The sequence below is a fragment of the Rana temporaria genome, chromosome 4 (genome assembly GCF_905171775.1).
Source record: "Rana temporaria chromosome 4, aRanTem1.1, whole genome shotgun sequence".
Classification (NCBI taxonomy): domain Eukaryota; kingdom Metazoa; phylum Chordata; class Amphibia; order Anura; family Ranidae; genus Rana; species Rana temporaria.
This window is the reverse complement of record NC_053492.1, coordinates 455,672,509-455,686,335: the sequence shown is the minus strand read 5'-3', so window position 1 is coordinate 455,686,335 and position 13,827 is coordinate 455,672,509. Positions and strand designations below refer to the sequence as shown.

Below are 13,827 nucleotides of genomic sequence, written 5' to 3'. Positions count from 1 at the left end.
CTCTTGTATTAAATTGTATTGTAATTGTAAAGTCTGCACTCATGCTGTAAAAGTGCTACACAAACTGTTGGCACTATACAAATCCTGTATAATAATAATAATAAAATAATAATAATGTTGATGTATTCACACAAACACTTAATGCAGTGCTATAAATGAAGCCGCCTCATAATGCGATTCCGTGTCTTTATACATCATACAAACCATAAACTCTTAGTTGCATTTATTCAAATTTAGAAACAAATTAAATTAATCAAAATTCTTAGAAACGCATTAATCTTTTTTTTTTTATGTATCTTTCTCGCTGTTTGTTTTGTGACTCACTGTTTATATTGTTGAATTGTGAAGCTGCAGTAAATACAGATAGTAGAGGAGAGAAAGCGCTAATCCACAAAAAGCACTCGTTTATTATTTTATGTATAGCTGGTGCAGCCGGTAATGGCTCTAATGGCACCAGCAATTACTCCAAAAGTAACTATGATGTGCTGGTCATTGTTATTATGTTAGGGCAGTGTGAAAGGCAAAGACAAAACTGCTATGCTGGCCTTTTTTCTTTCAAAGTCCCAGTGTGCAATAGTTTTCCCTTCCACTATTAAAACATAATTTCGAAAAAATTGTTAAAATTTTTATTATTTTTTGTACCACTAATATAAAAAAAAACAATAAAAGTAAAAAATAAAAAAACTTGCCAGATGGGCAAATAAATTTGATGGTAGCATCAGGAGCCTTGGCCCCTTCACATGTCAATTATGGGGTTGATTTACTAAAACTGGAAAGTCCCCCCTCCCCCCCTGCAGATATGACAGCTGACACTATTCTAGGAAGGCTTTCCACAAAATTTTGGATCGTGTCTGTGGAAATGTATGCTTTTCAGCCAAAGGAGATTTTGTGAGGTCAGGTACTTTAAGCAGTGTTCCGCCCAAAAAAAAACATTAAAATCCAGCAGCTACACATACTGCAGCTGTTGGCTTTTAATAAATGGACACTTACCTGTCCTGGAGTCCAGCGATGTCGGCAGCTGATGTTTCCATCAGCTGTCGGGTGCTCCGCCACCATTGTGGGTACGGGAACTCGGCAGTGTAGCCTTTTGGTTTCACGCCGGGGACCCTACCTATTGGCCCAGCGGCCACAGCTCCATGGCAGGGACAAAGACAGGTATCCTGTCCCCCCTCCCCCTGAAAGGTGCCAATTGTGGCACTGTAGGGGGGAATAAGATGAGCGGAAGTTCCACTTTTGGGTGGAACTCCACTTTAAGTTGGATGTAAAGACCTAGCTCACGTTCAGCATTTCAATTATCCCTAAAGGTGTTCAATAAGGTCATAGCTCTGTGTAGGCCATCAAGATCAATTCCCGTTGCACCAAGCTCATCAAACTATGGGGTTTCTTTACTAAAGCTGGAGAGTGCAAAATCAGGTTCCTATGCAGAGGTGAGCCCAATTTTGCACAATCCAGCTTTAGTAAATAAACCCCATGTCTTTATAGACTTGGCTTTGTTCTAAATGGACAATGTTGTGCCATAAAAGGAAGGTGCCATACGGCTAACTGTCCAAATGTTCTTTATACACAGTGGCTTCAATACATTTCAGGGGAGCCCGCAATCCTTTGGCCATTTGTTTCAAATTAGTGACACAGAAAGCATAGTTGTCTGGGGATCAGCATGAGAGCCAGGCAACAAGCGTGCCAGGAAGAGGTCAGCCATGACTATCTATTTCTCTTGTGAAAAGTCTCCTTCGAACACTAGTGAAAAACACACTTTTGAGAAGCTTGCACCCTGATGGGTTTTACTTCCTCTTTTTTCCGGACTCCGGCTCTGTAATTGTCTGAAGTCGCGTGACATCACTCACGGCACTTGCTATTAAAGAAACGACACGGAGGGGCGTTTCGTCCCAGCGCATGCACCGATGACATTATTGGCGCACTACAAGGTCAATAGAGGTAAATACAAGGTAAATAGTTCCTAAACGGTGCATGGTTAGGAGATATTTACAGTGCTTATAGGTAAGCCTTATTATAGGTTTACCTATAGCTAAAAGTGACAAAGAGAGGTATACAACCACTTTAAGGCACAAGTTTTTTTTACCTTCATGCATTTTGTGTGCAGCTGATCCAGCGATGTCGAAGTCCCCGAGGACTCACACTCCTGATTGTCTTTTGACAGCAGCAAGAGCCATTGGCACTCGCTGGTGTCAATAATAACCAGCGAGTCAATCAGGAGACAGAGGGGGAAGAGCTGAGCCATGGCTCTCTGTGTGAATGGGCACACAGAGCCACGGCTCGCGAGCATGCCTGCTTGGGTGCCCGGCAGGAGAGAGGTGCCAGGAGTGCCGGCATGGGACCCGAGAAGAGGAGGAAAACTAAAACAAAGAGCAGGTAAGTATGACATGTTTGTTATTTAAAAAAAAAAAAACAACGCTTTAATATTGCTTTAACAGATCTTTGAGTTATTAACTTATTCCGCTGACGGCATAGTGGGGTTTAAAAAAACAGCAGGCTCCAACGATTACCTGATAGGTTAAAATATCAATGCAAGCGCGTATACATTCAAAGCCGCTAGAAATGAAATAATTGTTGTTTTACTCAATGAAGTATGAAAATTCTTTCAAATACAGTACAATTGTGTGCAAGCTGTTATCTTAAAAGGTGTTGCAGTCATGTTCCGCAATGTTATGTTTAATGGCTTTGGGCTGATTGACAGATATAATTTCAACAAACCCATTTGCCTCAACTATTTTCCTACAATTGCTGATACCGTATTGCTGCAAAATCTGCCACCCTTGCCTGGTGCACACTGTCAATCTAGGTCTCTGGGAAAAAATCTATCATCTCTGGAGTATACGCTTTTGAAGAGCTGTTATAGTTTTTATTAAACTTCAGTGACAAATAAATGGCCAAATCTATAGGTCATTGTTCTGTAGAAATGTCGAAAGGAGTCCCAACCCACCAAGTGACACTCTGTCATGGCTATTGTTATACATGTTATGGAATCTAATAAAAGAGAAGCTTACAATGTAAAGATAGCCAAAGATATGAGATCAAGAGTCCATGTGGATCATCAATTTTTATTTTCCAATAATTTGTATTAGTTATATTTTAAAGGTAAACCAGAAGATACATATGCTATTACATCGTCATGTAACATTTTCCTCAAGGCATCCCGGGTATCCATACATAAGGGGAGGCCTGTTGCCCGACCTGCCTAAATGTCATCATGTTACAGGGAGCAACTATACATCACACCTTTATTAACCAGATAAGACTTCCTCAAGACCTCAAGATTGGCTACAGGTCATAGGTAGGGTGCACACACATATTTTGGGGGGTTGAATCTCTCAGGGAGCCCCACATAGCTAAGATTCGTTCCCTAGAATCCCAGGCCATCCTTCCTTGTGTGCTCCTCTGGTCGTTGTTCCAAGTAACAAGGGAATGCCCAAGATAAACATAAAGGAGAGTAAGGAAAAAGGAAGAAAAGAGCATTAAGAAATTTGAAACCCATCCATTCTAGATTTATACTATCACTAGCATATAATGTAATTCCAGTTAGGTATTTGTTCCAAGGGTCCCAGATTTTCTCAAACAGTTTAACTTTATCATGTAAGATCTCTAAAAGATGTTTGTTAACCATGATCCATGACAACTTAGCTTTCACTGGTTCAAATTGAATTGTAGGCAAATTTCAAGACCCAGTGATGAAGATTCTTGCTACCCCAAAGACAGAGGCAATTAATCTCCTCTTGTGTCCTGGCACCCACTTCACGGACCATACATTTTTCCTCTGTAAGTCCAGTCAGCTGGAGCAGGGGTGTCTCCAGATGCTGCACTGCACCCACAGATATATGGTTTGTTTCCCATTATCAGCCATATCTGGTCATGGTGTTTCTATGGCTAGGATGTAGAGATCAGGTTTCCAAGACCTTGTTCAATGCTCTTTTCTTATTTTTTATTTTTTTCTTCTATAGTCCTTTTGATAGATTTCATGGCCAAACAGAATTAGATATTTAAATTCCCTGTGCAATATGTATACCAACATGCCCAGGTGAACCATGGAACTCAGTTCCATTCTACCTAATCCACTCCACAATGTCTTTTTATATTACCAGTTCTTCAAAAGAAAAATAAGGAAATTTTTCAGCAATTTTGGTTCTGTTGGCAAATATAATCTAACATCCCCAGGGAACATCTCTCATATGCAGAGCGCTGCAAGTTAAAATAACCAGTAAATCCAGAGATATGGGGTAAAGGCAGCTACATTTACTGTAAAAGGTTACCTTGGCCCCATCCTCAGTTTAAATGTTTACAGTTTAAAGTTTACCTTAATTATGGATATAACATTTTCATTATGCCAGGGGCATAGGTACAGGGTTTGCAGGGGTCAACTTTGCGACCTGACTCCTGCTCCAGGGGGCCCGTGCAGCCCCTCTGTATGCCTGGATAGGAGGGTGGCGGGAGTGGCAGCATGTAGAGGAACCAATTTCATCCATGCCGCCTCTGAACCCTTCTCTCCCTCTTGCAGACGTTTAGAGGCTGCAGGAGGGAAATTGAGTGCATTAGCTCCTCTACATGCTGCTCCTGCCACCTTCTGTGCCTGCTTCCTGTGTCCTTTCCTGGTCCCCTGTCGCCCCCCACCGCAGCTTTGTCAGGATTTCCTGACAGGAGAGAAAGCAGGGAAGGAGCCGGTAAATGTGTAATTTACTGGCCCCTTCCTTGTTTTAATGAAGGTGAATGAAGACGGCAGGGAGATGGCCCACTGTGGGACCGTAAAAAAAAAAGGGCCCCAAGATGGCCAGGTGGGCCCTTCATGATTTCTTGCACCCGGGCCCTGAAGGTTCTAGTTACATCTCTGCATCATGCCTCCTTTCATACCTAGAAGACAGACCAAATGTATTCTACTAAGGAAAAAAGTAGTGGTCTTTTTGTATTGTTTCACAGCAGTCCCAAAGTTAGTTTGTATTCAAAGGGCCTATTAATTGTCCATTTTTCTTTACTGAATCAAATAAATTTTAATGCATGAGAAAAGTAAAAATCCCATCCTTCTCGATATGGTTTTACATCAATACACTGTAGATAAGCACAACTAAAAATAAAGGCTCATTCACACCCACACATGCTTACATAAGTGTGAATGGGCCCTTAAAGGGGTTGTAAAGGTACAAATGTTTCCCTAAATAGCTTCCTTTACCTTAGTGCAGTCCTCCTTCACTTACTTCATCCTTCGATTTTGCTTTTAAATGTCCTTATTTTTTCTGAGAAATCCTCACTTCCTGTTCTTCTGTCTGTAACTCCACACAGTAATGCAAGGCTTTCTCCCTGGTGTGGAGTGTCGTGCTCGCCCCCTCCATTGGACTACCGGAGAGTTGGGACGCTCTCTACGTTGCAGATAGAGAAAAGAGCTGTGTGTTAGTGGGCGTCCTGACTCTCCTCGGGTCCAAGGGAGGGGTTGAGCACGACACTCCACACCAGGGAGAAAGCCTTGCATTACTGTGTGGAGTTACAGACAGAAGAACAGGAAGTGAGGATTTCTCAGAAGAAATAAGGACGTTTAAAAGCAAAATGGAAGGATGAGGTAAGTGAAGGAGGACTGCACTAAGGTAAAGAAAGCTATTTAGGGAAAAACATGGTACCTTTACAACCCCTTTTAAACAAAATCGACTTGCTATGTAGATGTGTATTGGTTATTTATTGTTTATTAAATATATTTGGATTTACTGTATATGTGTAAATTAAATATATTAATTAGTACAGTGACTTTATAAAGAATTACATTACATTACAACTAGATAGGACCATTCCTTACTTATTGTCATCAGGGCTGGAAGAAATACATAATTGATAGTAGTCTGCTGCATATGACAACACATAAAAAATATATAAGTCCCCATCTGTATGTACAAATGATATCAATCTTAATGTGTCAATCAACAGACTTAGGTAAAGCTAATGTTACATTGTTACCATGGTATATTAAACCTAGCATGTATAACCAGCAAATGATTCTCTCGTTATCTTTCACTAATTAAACTGGAAGTGACATTAGCCTGAAGAGACCAAAATCAGGTTTTAGGGACTTAAATTTCACGCTTTTGATGCCAGCAAAAATCTGCAGGAAAATATTTGAACTGCGCTGTAGAGGTGAGAGTGACATGTTGGAAAAACCCCACTGATTGAGATAACTAGCTACATAGCAGAGCATATGTAGCATTGCAGTAATGATGGTTTAATTAAAAAGTATGTTAATTAATGTAACCTAGGTATAAAACAGATTCCCAATACACAGTTTTCTTTTTATACACAATGTTTAAATCCTATTACTAGCCTGATTAGTGATTCTAATAATGGTTCTCAGTAAGGTAACGTGTTGTTTATGCCACTGCTACTTTCTTATTATTGGTTTTACATTGTTGTATTCATAGTAATTTATAGCCTTTCACATTTCTGAAACATGTTTGGGAGTAGCTCTAATCTTATATTGTTACTGAAGTCTGTAAATGTTTGGGGGATATCTCATTTATTTATTGTTTCCCATATACAAAGCAGTGAGATAAAACAATATCACTAATTAATGCAGTTATGTGTTCAATAAAAAATAAATAAATTCTAAAGTTATTGCTAAATGTAACTAGTCAAATACTGGCTATTTCTTTTTTTTTTAACAGTGCTTATTTATAAGTTTTGCAGTTAAACATAGTAATCACACTATAGTAAACTGGATACAAGAAAAAAAGAGAGGGGGGGGGTAACAAAGGGACCAATTACGCATTGCCTAAGCAAGTACATTTGGGGGTCTTGGTGACCCATCGAAACCAATGACATAACATAACATTCACCATTCACATTCACCATCCCAGAGCCCTGGGAAAATGTCTCCCTCCCCCCGCCCAATTGTGGGGGGGTAGGGGTAAGGAGTTAGGATGCAGCCGTAAAATACTCAATTGAAATAAAAGCTTTGTATCATACAGTATAAAGCCCTTTCCAATTTGAATGTACCATCTCCTCCGGGAGTAAGGCTGCTTTCACATTGGGCAGCGGAGGTGCGGTGACGGTATAGCCGCACTATTTTTAGCGCCGATATACCGTCGTATTTACCGCAATATTCGGGCGCTAGCGGTGAGGTTTTAACCCCCGCTAGCGGCCGAAAAAGGGTTAATACCGCCCGCATTGCAGGCGGTATTACCGCGGTGCAACCACGGTTTCCCATTGATTTCAATGGGAAGGCGCGGTAAACACCCCGCTCCAAAGATGCGGCTAGCAGGACTTTTGGAGCAGTCCTGCTACCGCACCGCTTCAGTGTGAAAGCTTTCGGGCTTTCACATTGAAGCCTGCAGGGCATGATTTTTTCATGCGGTATAGCAGCGCTATTTTTAGCGCTGTACCGCATGAAAAACGCCTCAATGTGAAAGGGGTCTTAAGGTGTTCCTACTACATTTTTTAACTAATATTCAGAACAAAATTTGAACAAAATATTTATGAAAATTCTCAGGACATTCGATGGCTCGAAAGTAGTTCAAAATTCTGCTTGCTTTTAACACTCAAATTTTAAAACAAATGGACTTCACCAAATTGGAAACACATACACCATTAGAAATATGTTCAATGAAAAAAAAAATTCCCACCCTGCTCTTTTGAATTTTCTTGTCACTTTGGTTGAAAAACCAGGTTCGAATTGACCCAACTTAAACATTAGAAAATCGAACAGCTGTTCTTAAGATGAGAAATTTCAAATAAAATTCTATCAAAATAGATAAAGGTCACGCTATTCAATCATGTATATACAAATGTAAAAATTAGATGATTGAAAAGTCCACAAGTGATGTGAAAATACTGTATTTATTGGCGTATAACACTCACTTTTTTACCCTGAAAATAGAACGTAAACTGTGCCTGCGTGTTATACGCAGGGGGCTGTGGAAAGTTTTTTTCCTGAAACTTCCCTCCTAAAGTTAGTGTTATATGCCTGTGCATGTTATACGCCGATAAATACGGTAAATCCTGTTGTCAATCTCCACCATCCACCACCGTAGTGATCTTAAATATCAGTGCTTCCACCAACAGTGGAAAGGCTCGCTTACCAGCTACTATTGATCGCTCATTGCAAGGGATCATTAGCGCTTGTGGCTTAACTCAGCCAAGGCCTTTCTCCAGGTCCAGATGGTCTCCCAACAAGATCACCCCTTGGCACCGTATAAGATGTCACGATTTCTCACTCAGGTTCCAGGTGATGCATCTCCTTCATCCGGAGGAAACACAAAGCTGGGCTAAATCCACAAGCGCTAACGATCCCTGGGTGAGAAATCTTCACATCTTATACGGTGTCAAGGGTGATCTTTAGGTAGACCATCTGGACCTGGAGAAAGGCCTTGGCTGGGCTAAACCTACAAGCGCTAATAATCCCTTGAAATGAGGGATCAATAAGAGCTGGTAAGCAAGCCTTTCAGCTGTTGGTGGAGGCACTAGTATTTAAGATTACTACGATGGTGGATGGTGGAGATTGACATCAAGATTTATTTTCACATCACTTGTGGACTGTTTTAATCATCAATTTTTTTATATTTGTATATACATGATTGAATAGCGCAAACTTTATCTATTTTATGTTTGCTCATTGTGTATATGTCTCACAGAAGGTTTGCTGCTTACACTTTTCATTCTAAGCGTGTTTTTTTTTTCCATGTTTTTTTCAAAATGACTGGGAGAGGGAAGGGCAGCAATAGTAACCAATCAGTTGTGATGTGCATATAAGCTAGTAAGGAACATTCCAAAAGGTGACTCAATAATGACCCATCACATTGCTGTTCCTGTGCCTGCACCATCCAGGCTGGGGGTAGGGAATTGGCCAGCATGTATTGCTTATCATCAGCAGGGAAATGCCAATTCACCAGATCTGTCTGGTAAAGCTGTTTATATCTAAGGGCTGGATGGATAGAAATACAAATCCTTTTGCAGGTGAAGCATTTCCCTTGTATGTATTTACACTCTATATTTCATTGTTCACCTGGAGTTATGCTTTAAATCTGATGAAATTAATACATCTAAAGTGTTGTGGAACATTGGAATAATCATCCCTTTTCATAGTTGCTGTAATTCTTCTCTTGCAGAGTTCTGATGACCTCTTGGTTGCTTCTGCGGAGTGCCCCAGTGAGGATGATGAGGACATCGATCCGTGTGAGCAGAGCTCAGGTGGGTTAGGTTAGTCAACTTTTTTATTCTTTTTTTCTTTAATGTGTTTTACATCTCTCTAGTGATGAGTGAATCAGTTTGAAAATTAGGTGAAAATCATTAAGTCGCAAGTTGCTTTTTACCCTGGTTATGTGCATGCAGATTTTTCCAATATTTGGAGAATCGTATGATCCATGAGGCCTAATTGCCATTATTTCTTAAATGAATGATTCTCAGACATAAAGATCCACATGCAAATATTCAGGTGATTCATTAATTAGTAAAACCCCAGTTTTCCTGAGTCGGTCATCACTACCTCACTCAGAGAGGAAGCCTTTGGAATTTCCTCCCATTACAGAGTGGGGCTAACCTCTGGGATGGGGTTTACCCCTTGGCGGTGGACCCTATCTCTAGGAGTAGAACTTATCTTCAGGGTTGGAGTTATTTCTAACACTGGAGACATCCCTTGTTCCTTGTGACAGAATGCCCCTCAGGACCCCAAAAGACGTTAAGGTTGAAGAAACTCATGACATTCCTTTTGCTAACCCATACAACAGTACCTGTGTATAGAGGCTGTGGTATGCTGCTTATTGTTCCTTCTCTTTTTTCACAGCTCTCAAAAAATGTCTAGATACTAGTCATATAAACTCAATTTTACTTTTAAAAGTCAGTCTGGGTTAAGTCTGTCTACACACAATTACATCATCTCTCCTTTCAATTATTGGTTTCAATTTTAATTTGTCTTCAATTGGCAGAGGTTAGCCAATTGAAATAATAAATGATTACAGCCAATAAGGAAAGAGGGATGAAGGAAGCAAAAGTAAAAGTAAAAGCTTAGTGTGGAGGAACTTGAGTGGCCTGTGTATACCTTGACCTCAATCCTACTGAACACCTAAATTGGAAGGTCAATTGTTAGCCAAGTTTTCTCATTCAACACCTGATCTCACAGTCATTTGACTGAATCGGCACAGATTCACATTGGCACACATCAAAATCTTGTGAAGGGCCTTGCAAAAAGAGTGCAGGCTGCTATAATCAAAAAAGTGGTGCCAACTCCATATAATGCCCATGATTATGGAATGGGATGTCAAACAAAACCAAATAGGTGTGATTGGCAAATGTCCATGAATGTTTGGCCATAAAGTATATACCCACTGTTCTTATTGCCAAGTCAACAGCTGCAATCATTTGCCTGAATGGGCACAAATTCCCAGGGTCATGTGCCAAAAATCTCACAAAAAGCCTTCCCAGAAGAGTAGAGGCTATTATAGTCACAAAAGGGTGCCAACTCAATATAATACCCGTGATTTTGAAATAGGGCACCCAACAAGTTCATATAGGTGTGATGGTCAGGTGCCCATGAACGTTTGGACATAAAGTGCACATATCTGTTCTTATTACCATGGCAATATGCTATTTTATCTATTTTTAAAACTGCTGCAAAAGCAAGCACCATTTCATTCAAAACTTTAAAGGCTGTAAATGAACAATGATAGCCCGCTTTCATATCATTTGTTAATGGGAGTAACAATCTGAAAATATTAGCCTCTGGTATATTTTATTAACAGGGTTGTAAAGATTTCCATGAAAAGTGTCAAAAAGTTGCAAAGATAAGTGCTATTTTAAGAGTTCTGTTAGATGGGAGGAAAATAAAAATAAATGAAAGGCGAGGATATAAAACATTACGGCTTGCCCAGATCTTGAAAATCAAGAAGACGAGGCGGTTTGAGGCATCAATCTTATTAGATGTTACTGGCTCAAGCTGTAGATTGCATAGTGCCTGCGGGATCTGTGCACTGATCTCTGGTTTCAAAAGTGCTTAAGCACCAACTTCAATTAAATGGTGGGTAATCAATTACAACAATCAAACATGATTATCGTAATACATTTATTTCAACACTTAGCCTCTGGTTTGAAAACATTGTCTTGTGTAATAGCGTTGTACTTGGGAAGACATAAAGAGACATGATGTATGTGTAAATGGGAGACAGATGTTTTTATGTACTTAGTGGACACTGCGGCATTGGTGATGAGTAGGGATAGACTATGATCTGATAGAGAGAGGAAAGATGGAAAAAGTAGACCTTGGTATGATGGTGGGTGGAGGTTTAAAGAGGAACTGAACCCCGCAAACTGCACCCAAAAAAGTAAGGAAAAGGGCACTAGTCACCAGTATTGCCTGTGGTCTCCCTGCAACTGATCTTTCCCCATTACTGACTTAACATACCTTATTCATCACTGTGTCTCTATGTGGAGGTGGCCATCTTTGCTTCCTAATGTAAGAGCCACCAGCAAGGAGAACAGTCAGGCCCCGTACACACGGCCGAGAAACTCGACGAGCAAAACACATCGTTTTGCTTGTCGAGTTCCTTGTGAAGCCGCCGAGGATCTCGGCGAGCCAAGTTTCCCCGTTGACTAACGAGGAAATAGAGAACATGTTCTCTATTTAGCCCGACGAGATCCTCGTCGGTTTCCTAGGCCAAAAGTGTACACACGGCCGGGTTTCTCGGCAGAGTACAGGGCCTAAGAAGCACCATAGTGACATTACCAAATCTCACTCCAATTCTCCAGTGATTAGCACTTAGAGGCATCAGCACTTTAGATCTCACACTGTAGATATGAGGGTATATGCAGAATAGGGCATACCTTCACATATCAGTAATTGCACTGCACATTAATTGCACAGGAAATACAGACAAAAAGTATTTTTTTTTCAGAGTACTCCTCAGGCGCAATTAGAACTTCTAGATATTCCTTATAACATAGCTGATACAGTGGAACCTCGGATTACAAGCATAATCCGTTCCAGGAGAATGCTCGTAATCCAAAGTACTCGCATATCAAAGAGAGTTTCTTCATTGAAGTAAATGGAAACGAAAATAATTTGTTCCGCATTGACTTCAATGGCATGCAATACCGCATGCGGCCAGAGGCGGGGGGCACTGGAGAGCCTCAGAAACAGCTAAAAAGGCCCAAGGGCAGCTCGGCTGACCTCGGCAAACCTCAGAAAGGCTCGGGAACGTAGTATATCTGAGTCTTCCGTCCAGCTCTGCTCAGCTCTGGCACCCCCCCACCTCAGGCCAAACGCGGTACTGCACACTGCTTTGGCCTGAATCCTGCTCGTGTTGCGAGGCATCACTCGCAAACCGAGTTAGAATTCTTCAAAATAAAGTGCTCGTATTGTGAAACGCTCGTTAACCACATTACTCACAAACCAAGTTTCCACTGTATTTATTACCCCACATTTCTTGCAAAGTCATTTGGCTATTCTGTTCAGCTCTTGAGATTCCAAAATTACATATGGTTGGGTAAAACTTTAGCAACACTAAAGATTGAAAGAACAGATAACAAAATAGTATAAAGGTGGCCATAGCAAGGATAGATTTTCCTGGAGTTCAGCTTTAAGAAAACAGAAAAATGTGACCCGACAAGCATGCTGCAGAGAAAGATTCTTGCTACTTGTGTGGAAGGAGTACAAGAAGTAGACTCTCTGCAGTAATCCAGCACACTCCCTGCATAGTCAGATCTGGAGCTAACCAATCAGGAAGTCTGATTCAGCACAAAGTGGGGGGCAAGGATGGATCTAAAGGGGTGCTGGGGAAGGCTGCTCTGGACTGTGTGTGTGGCTAAGCATTCCTCCCCCTCAGCACCCTGCTGCAGGATTCTGGCACTGCATAGAGAGCTCCCACGAGAGCCCTGCACTGCACACAGAGGCCCCTCAAGTGCCCTGCACTGTCTGGCATTACTAATATCGATCTGAATTTCTGCCAGTGTCACAAAGAAAGTCTTCTTTTGTAGGACGGACTGAGGTGGGGGCATTGGAAAAGGCAGAAAAACAAGGAGAGGTGACCTCCATAGACTTACAACTGCTAATGAAAATTGACAAATGAAGCACACAGGCTGCCTGTTTCCTTCATTTGTCATATTACATTAGCAGTTTGCTCTGTATTTTATTGAAAGCACCCCCAGATCAGATCAGACCCCCAGATACTGATTGCAGGTAAAACCTCATGTCATGGCTGGGACCATTAGGTGCATTCCATAAACACCAATGATATTTCTTAAAAGAGAAGTTTGAAATATTTTTTTGGAATCATTCTTACCTTGGTGGATGAAGCATCGGTCTGATACTGCATCTGTCCCCCGCCCACTCTAAGGCTGAGAACTGAGCCATCAAACACCTTTAAAGCCACTTCTCAGAGCTCCATAGGCAGAGAGCTGGTGCCTGTTAGTCACCGGCTCTCTGCTCTCCCCCCCCCCCTCGTGCTCACTAGAGCGCTGGGTCGTGGAGGGGCGGGAGTGGCTGGCTCATTCTCTCAGCAACTCCTGACCAAATGATTGCGATCCTTCCCGAGCCTGGACCGTCTCTGTGACATCAGCCAACAGAGGACTTCAGCCTGCTGTCTGCTGAAAACAAGCTTAGGTTGTACTTCTCCTTTAAGCAGACTATTGTCCATTTTGGAATATGGATTCTGCAGAAGATGAGGGTCAATCCGTTTCTTCCAAGGAGGGTGCACTATAAGCAAACTTCGCATGTGTTTTTGTGAAACCTCTTTTAAAAATATTTTTCATGATTATGCCTCATGGAGGCATACTATTCAAATTTCTTTAATGGCATATACAATAGGCAAACCGTAAAATGCCAGTAATAAATCAAGATACGTGTGATTAAAACCC

At 41.2% G+C, this 13,827-nt stretch overlaps 1 protein-coding gene across 26 annotated transcripts in view; it reads left to right on the top strand.

Moving 5' to 3' along the window:
- Positions 1-13,827, top strand: part of NRXN1 (neurexin 1) — a 1,744,826-nt gene that overhangs the window by 1,703,986 nt on the left and 27,013 nt on the right. For 18 of the 26 annotated variants that reach the window (XM_040351628.1, XM_040351620.1, XM_040351619.1 and 15 more), the window contains one exon: positions 9,090-9,180. In XM_040351628.1, the coding sequence (XP_040207562.1) occupies positions 9,090-9,180 (91 nt within the window). The remainder of the gene's footprint in view (positions 1-9,089; positions 9,181-13,827) is intronic. The other 8 variants (XM_040351617.1, XM_040351621.1, XM_040351610.1 and 5 more) reach the window with 1 other exon arrangement.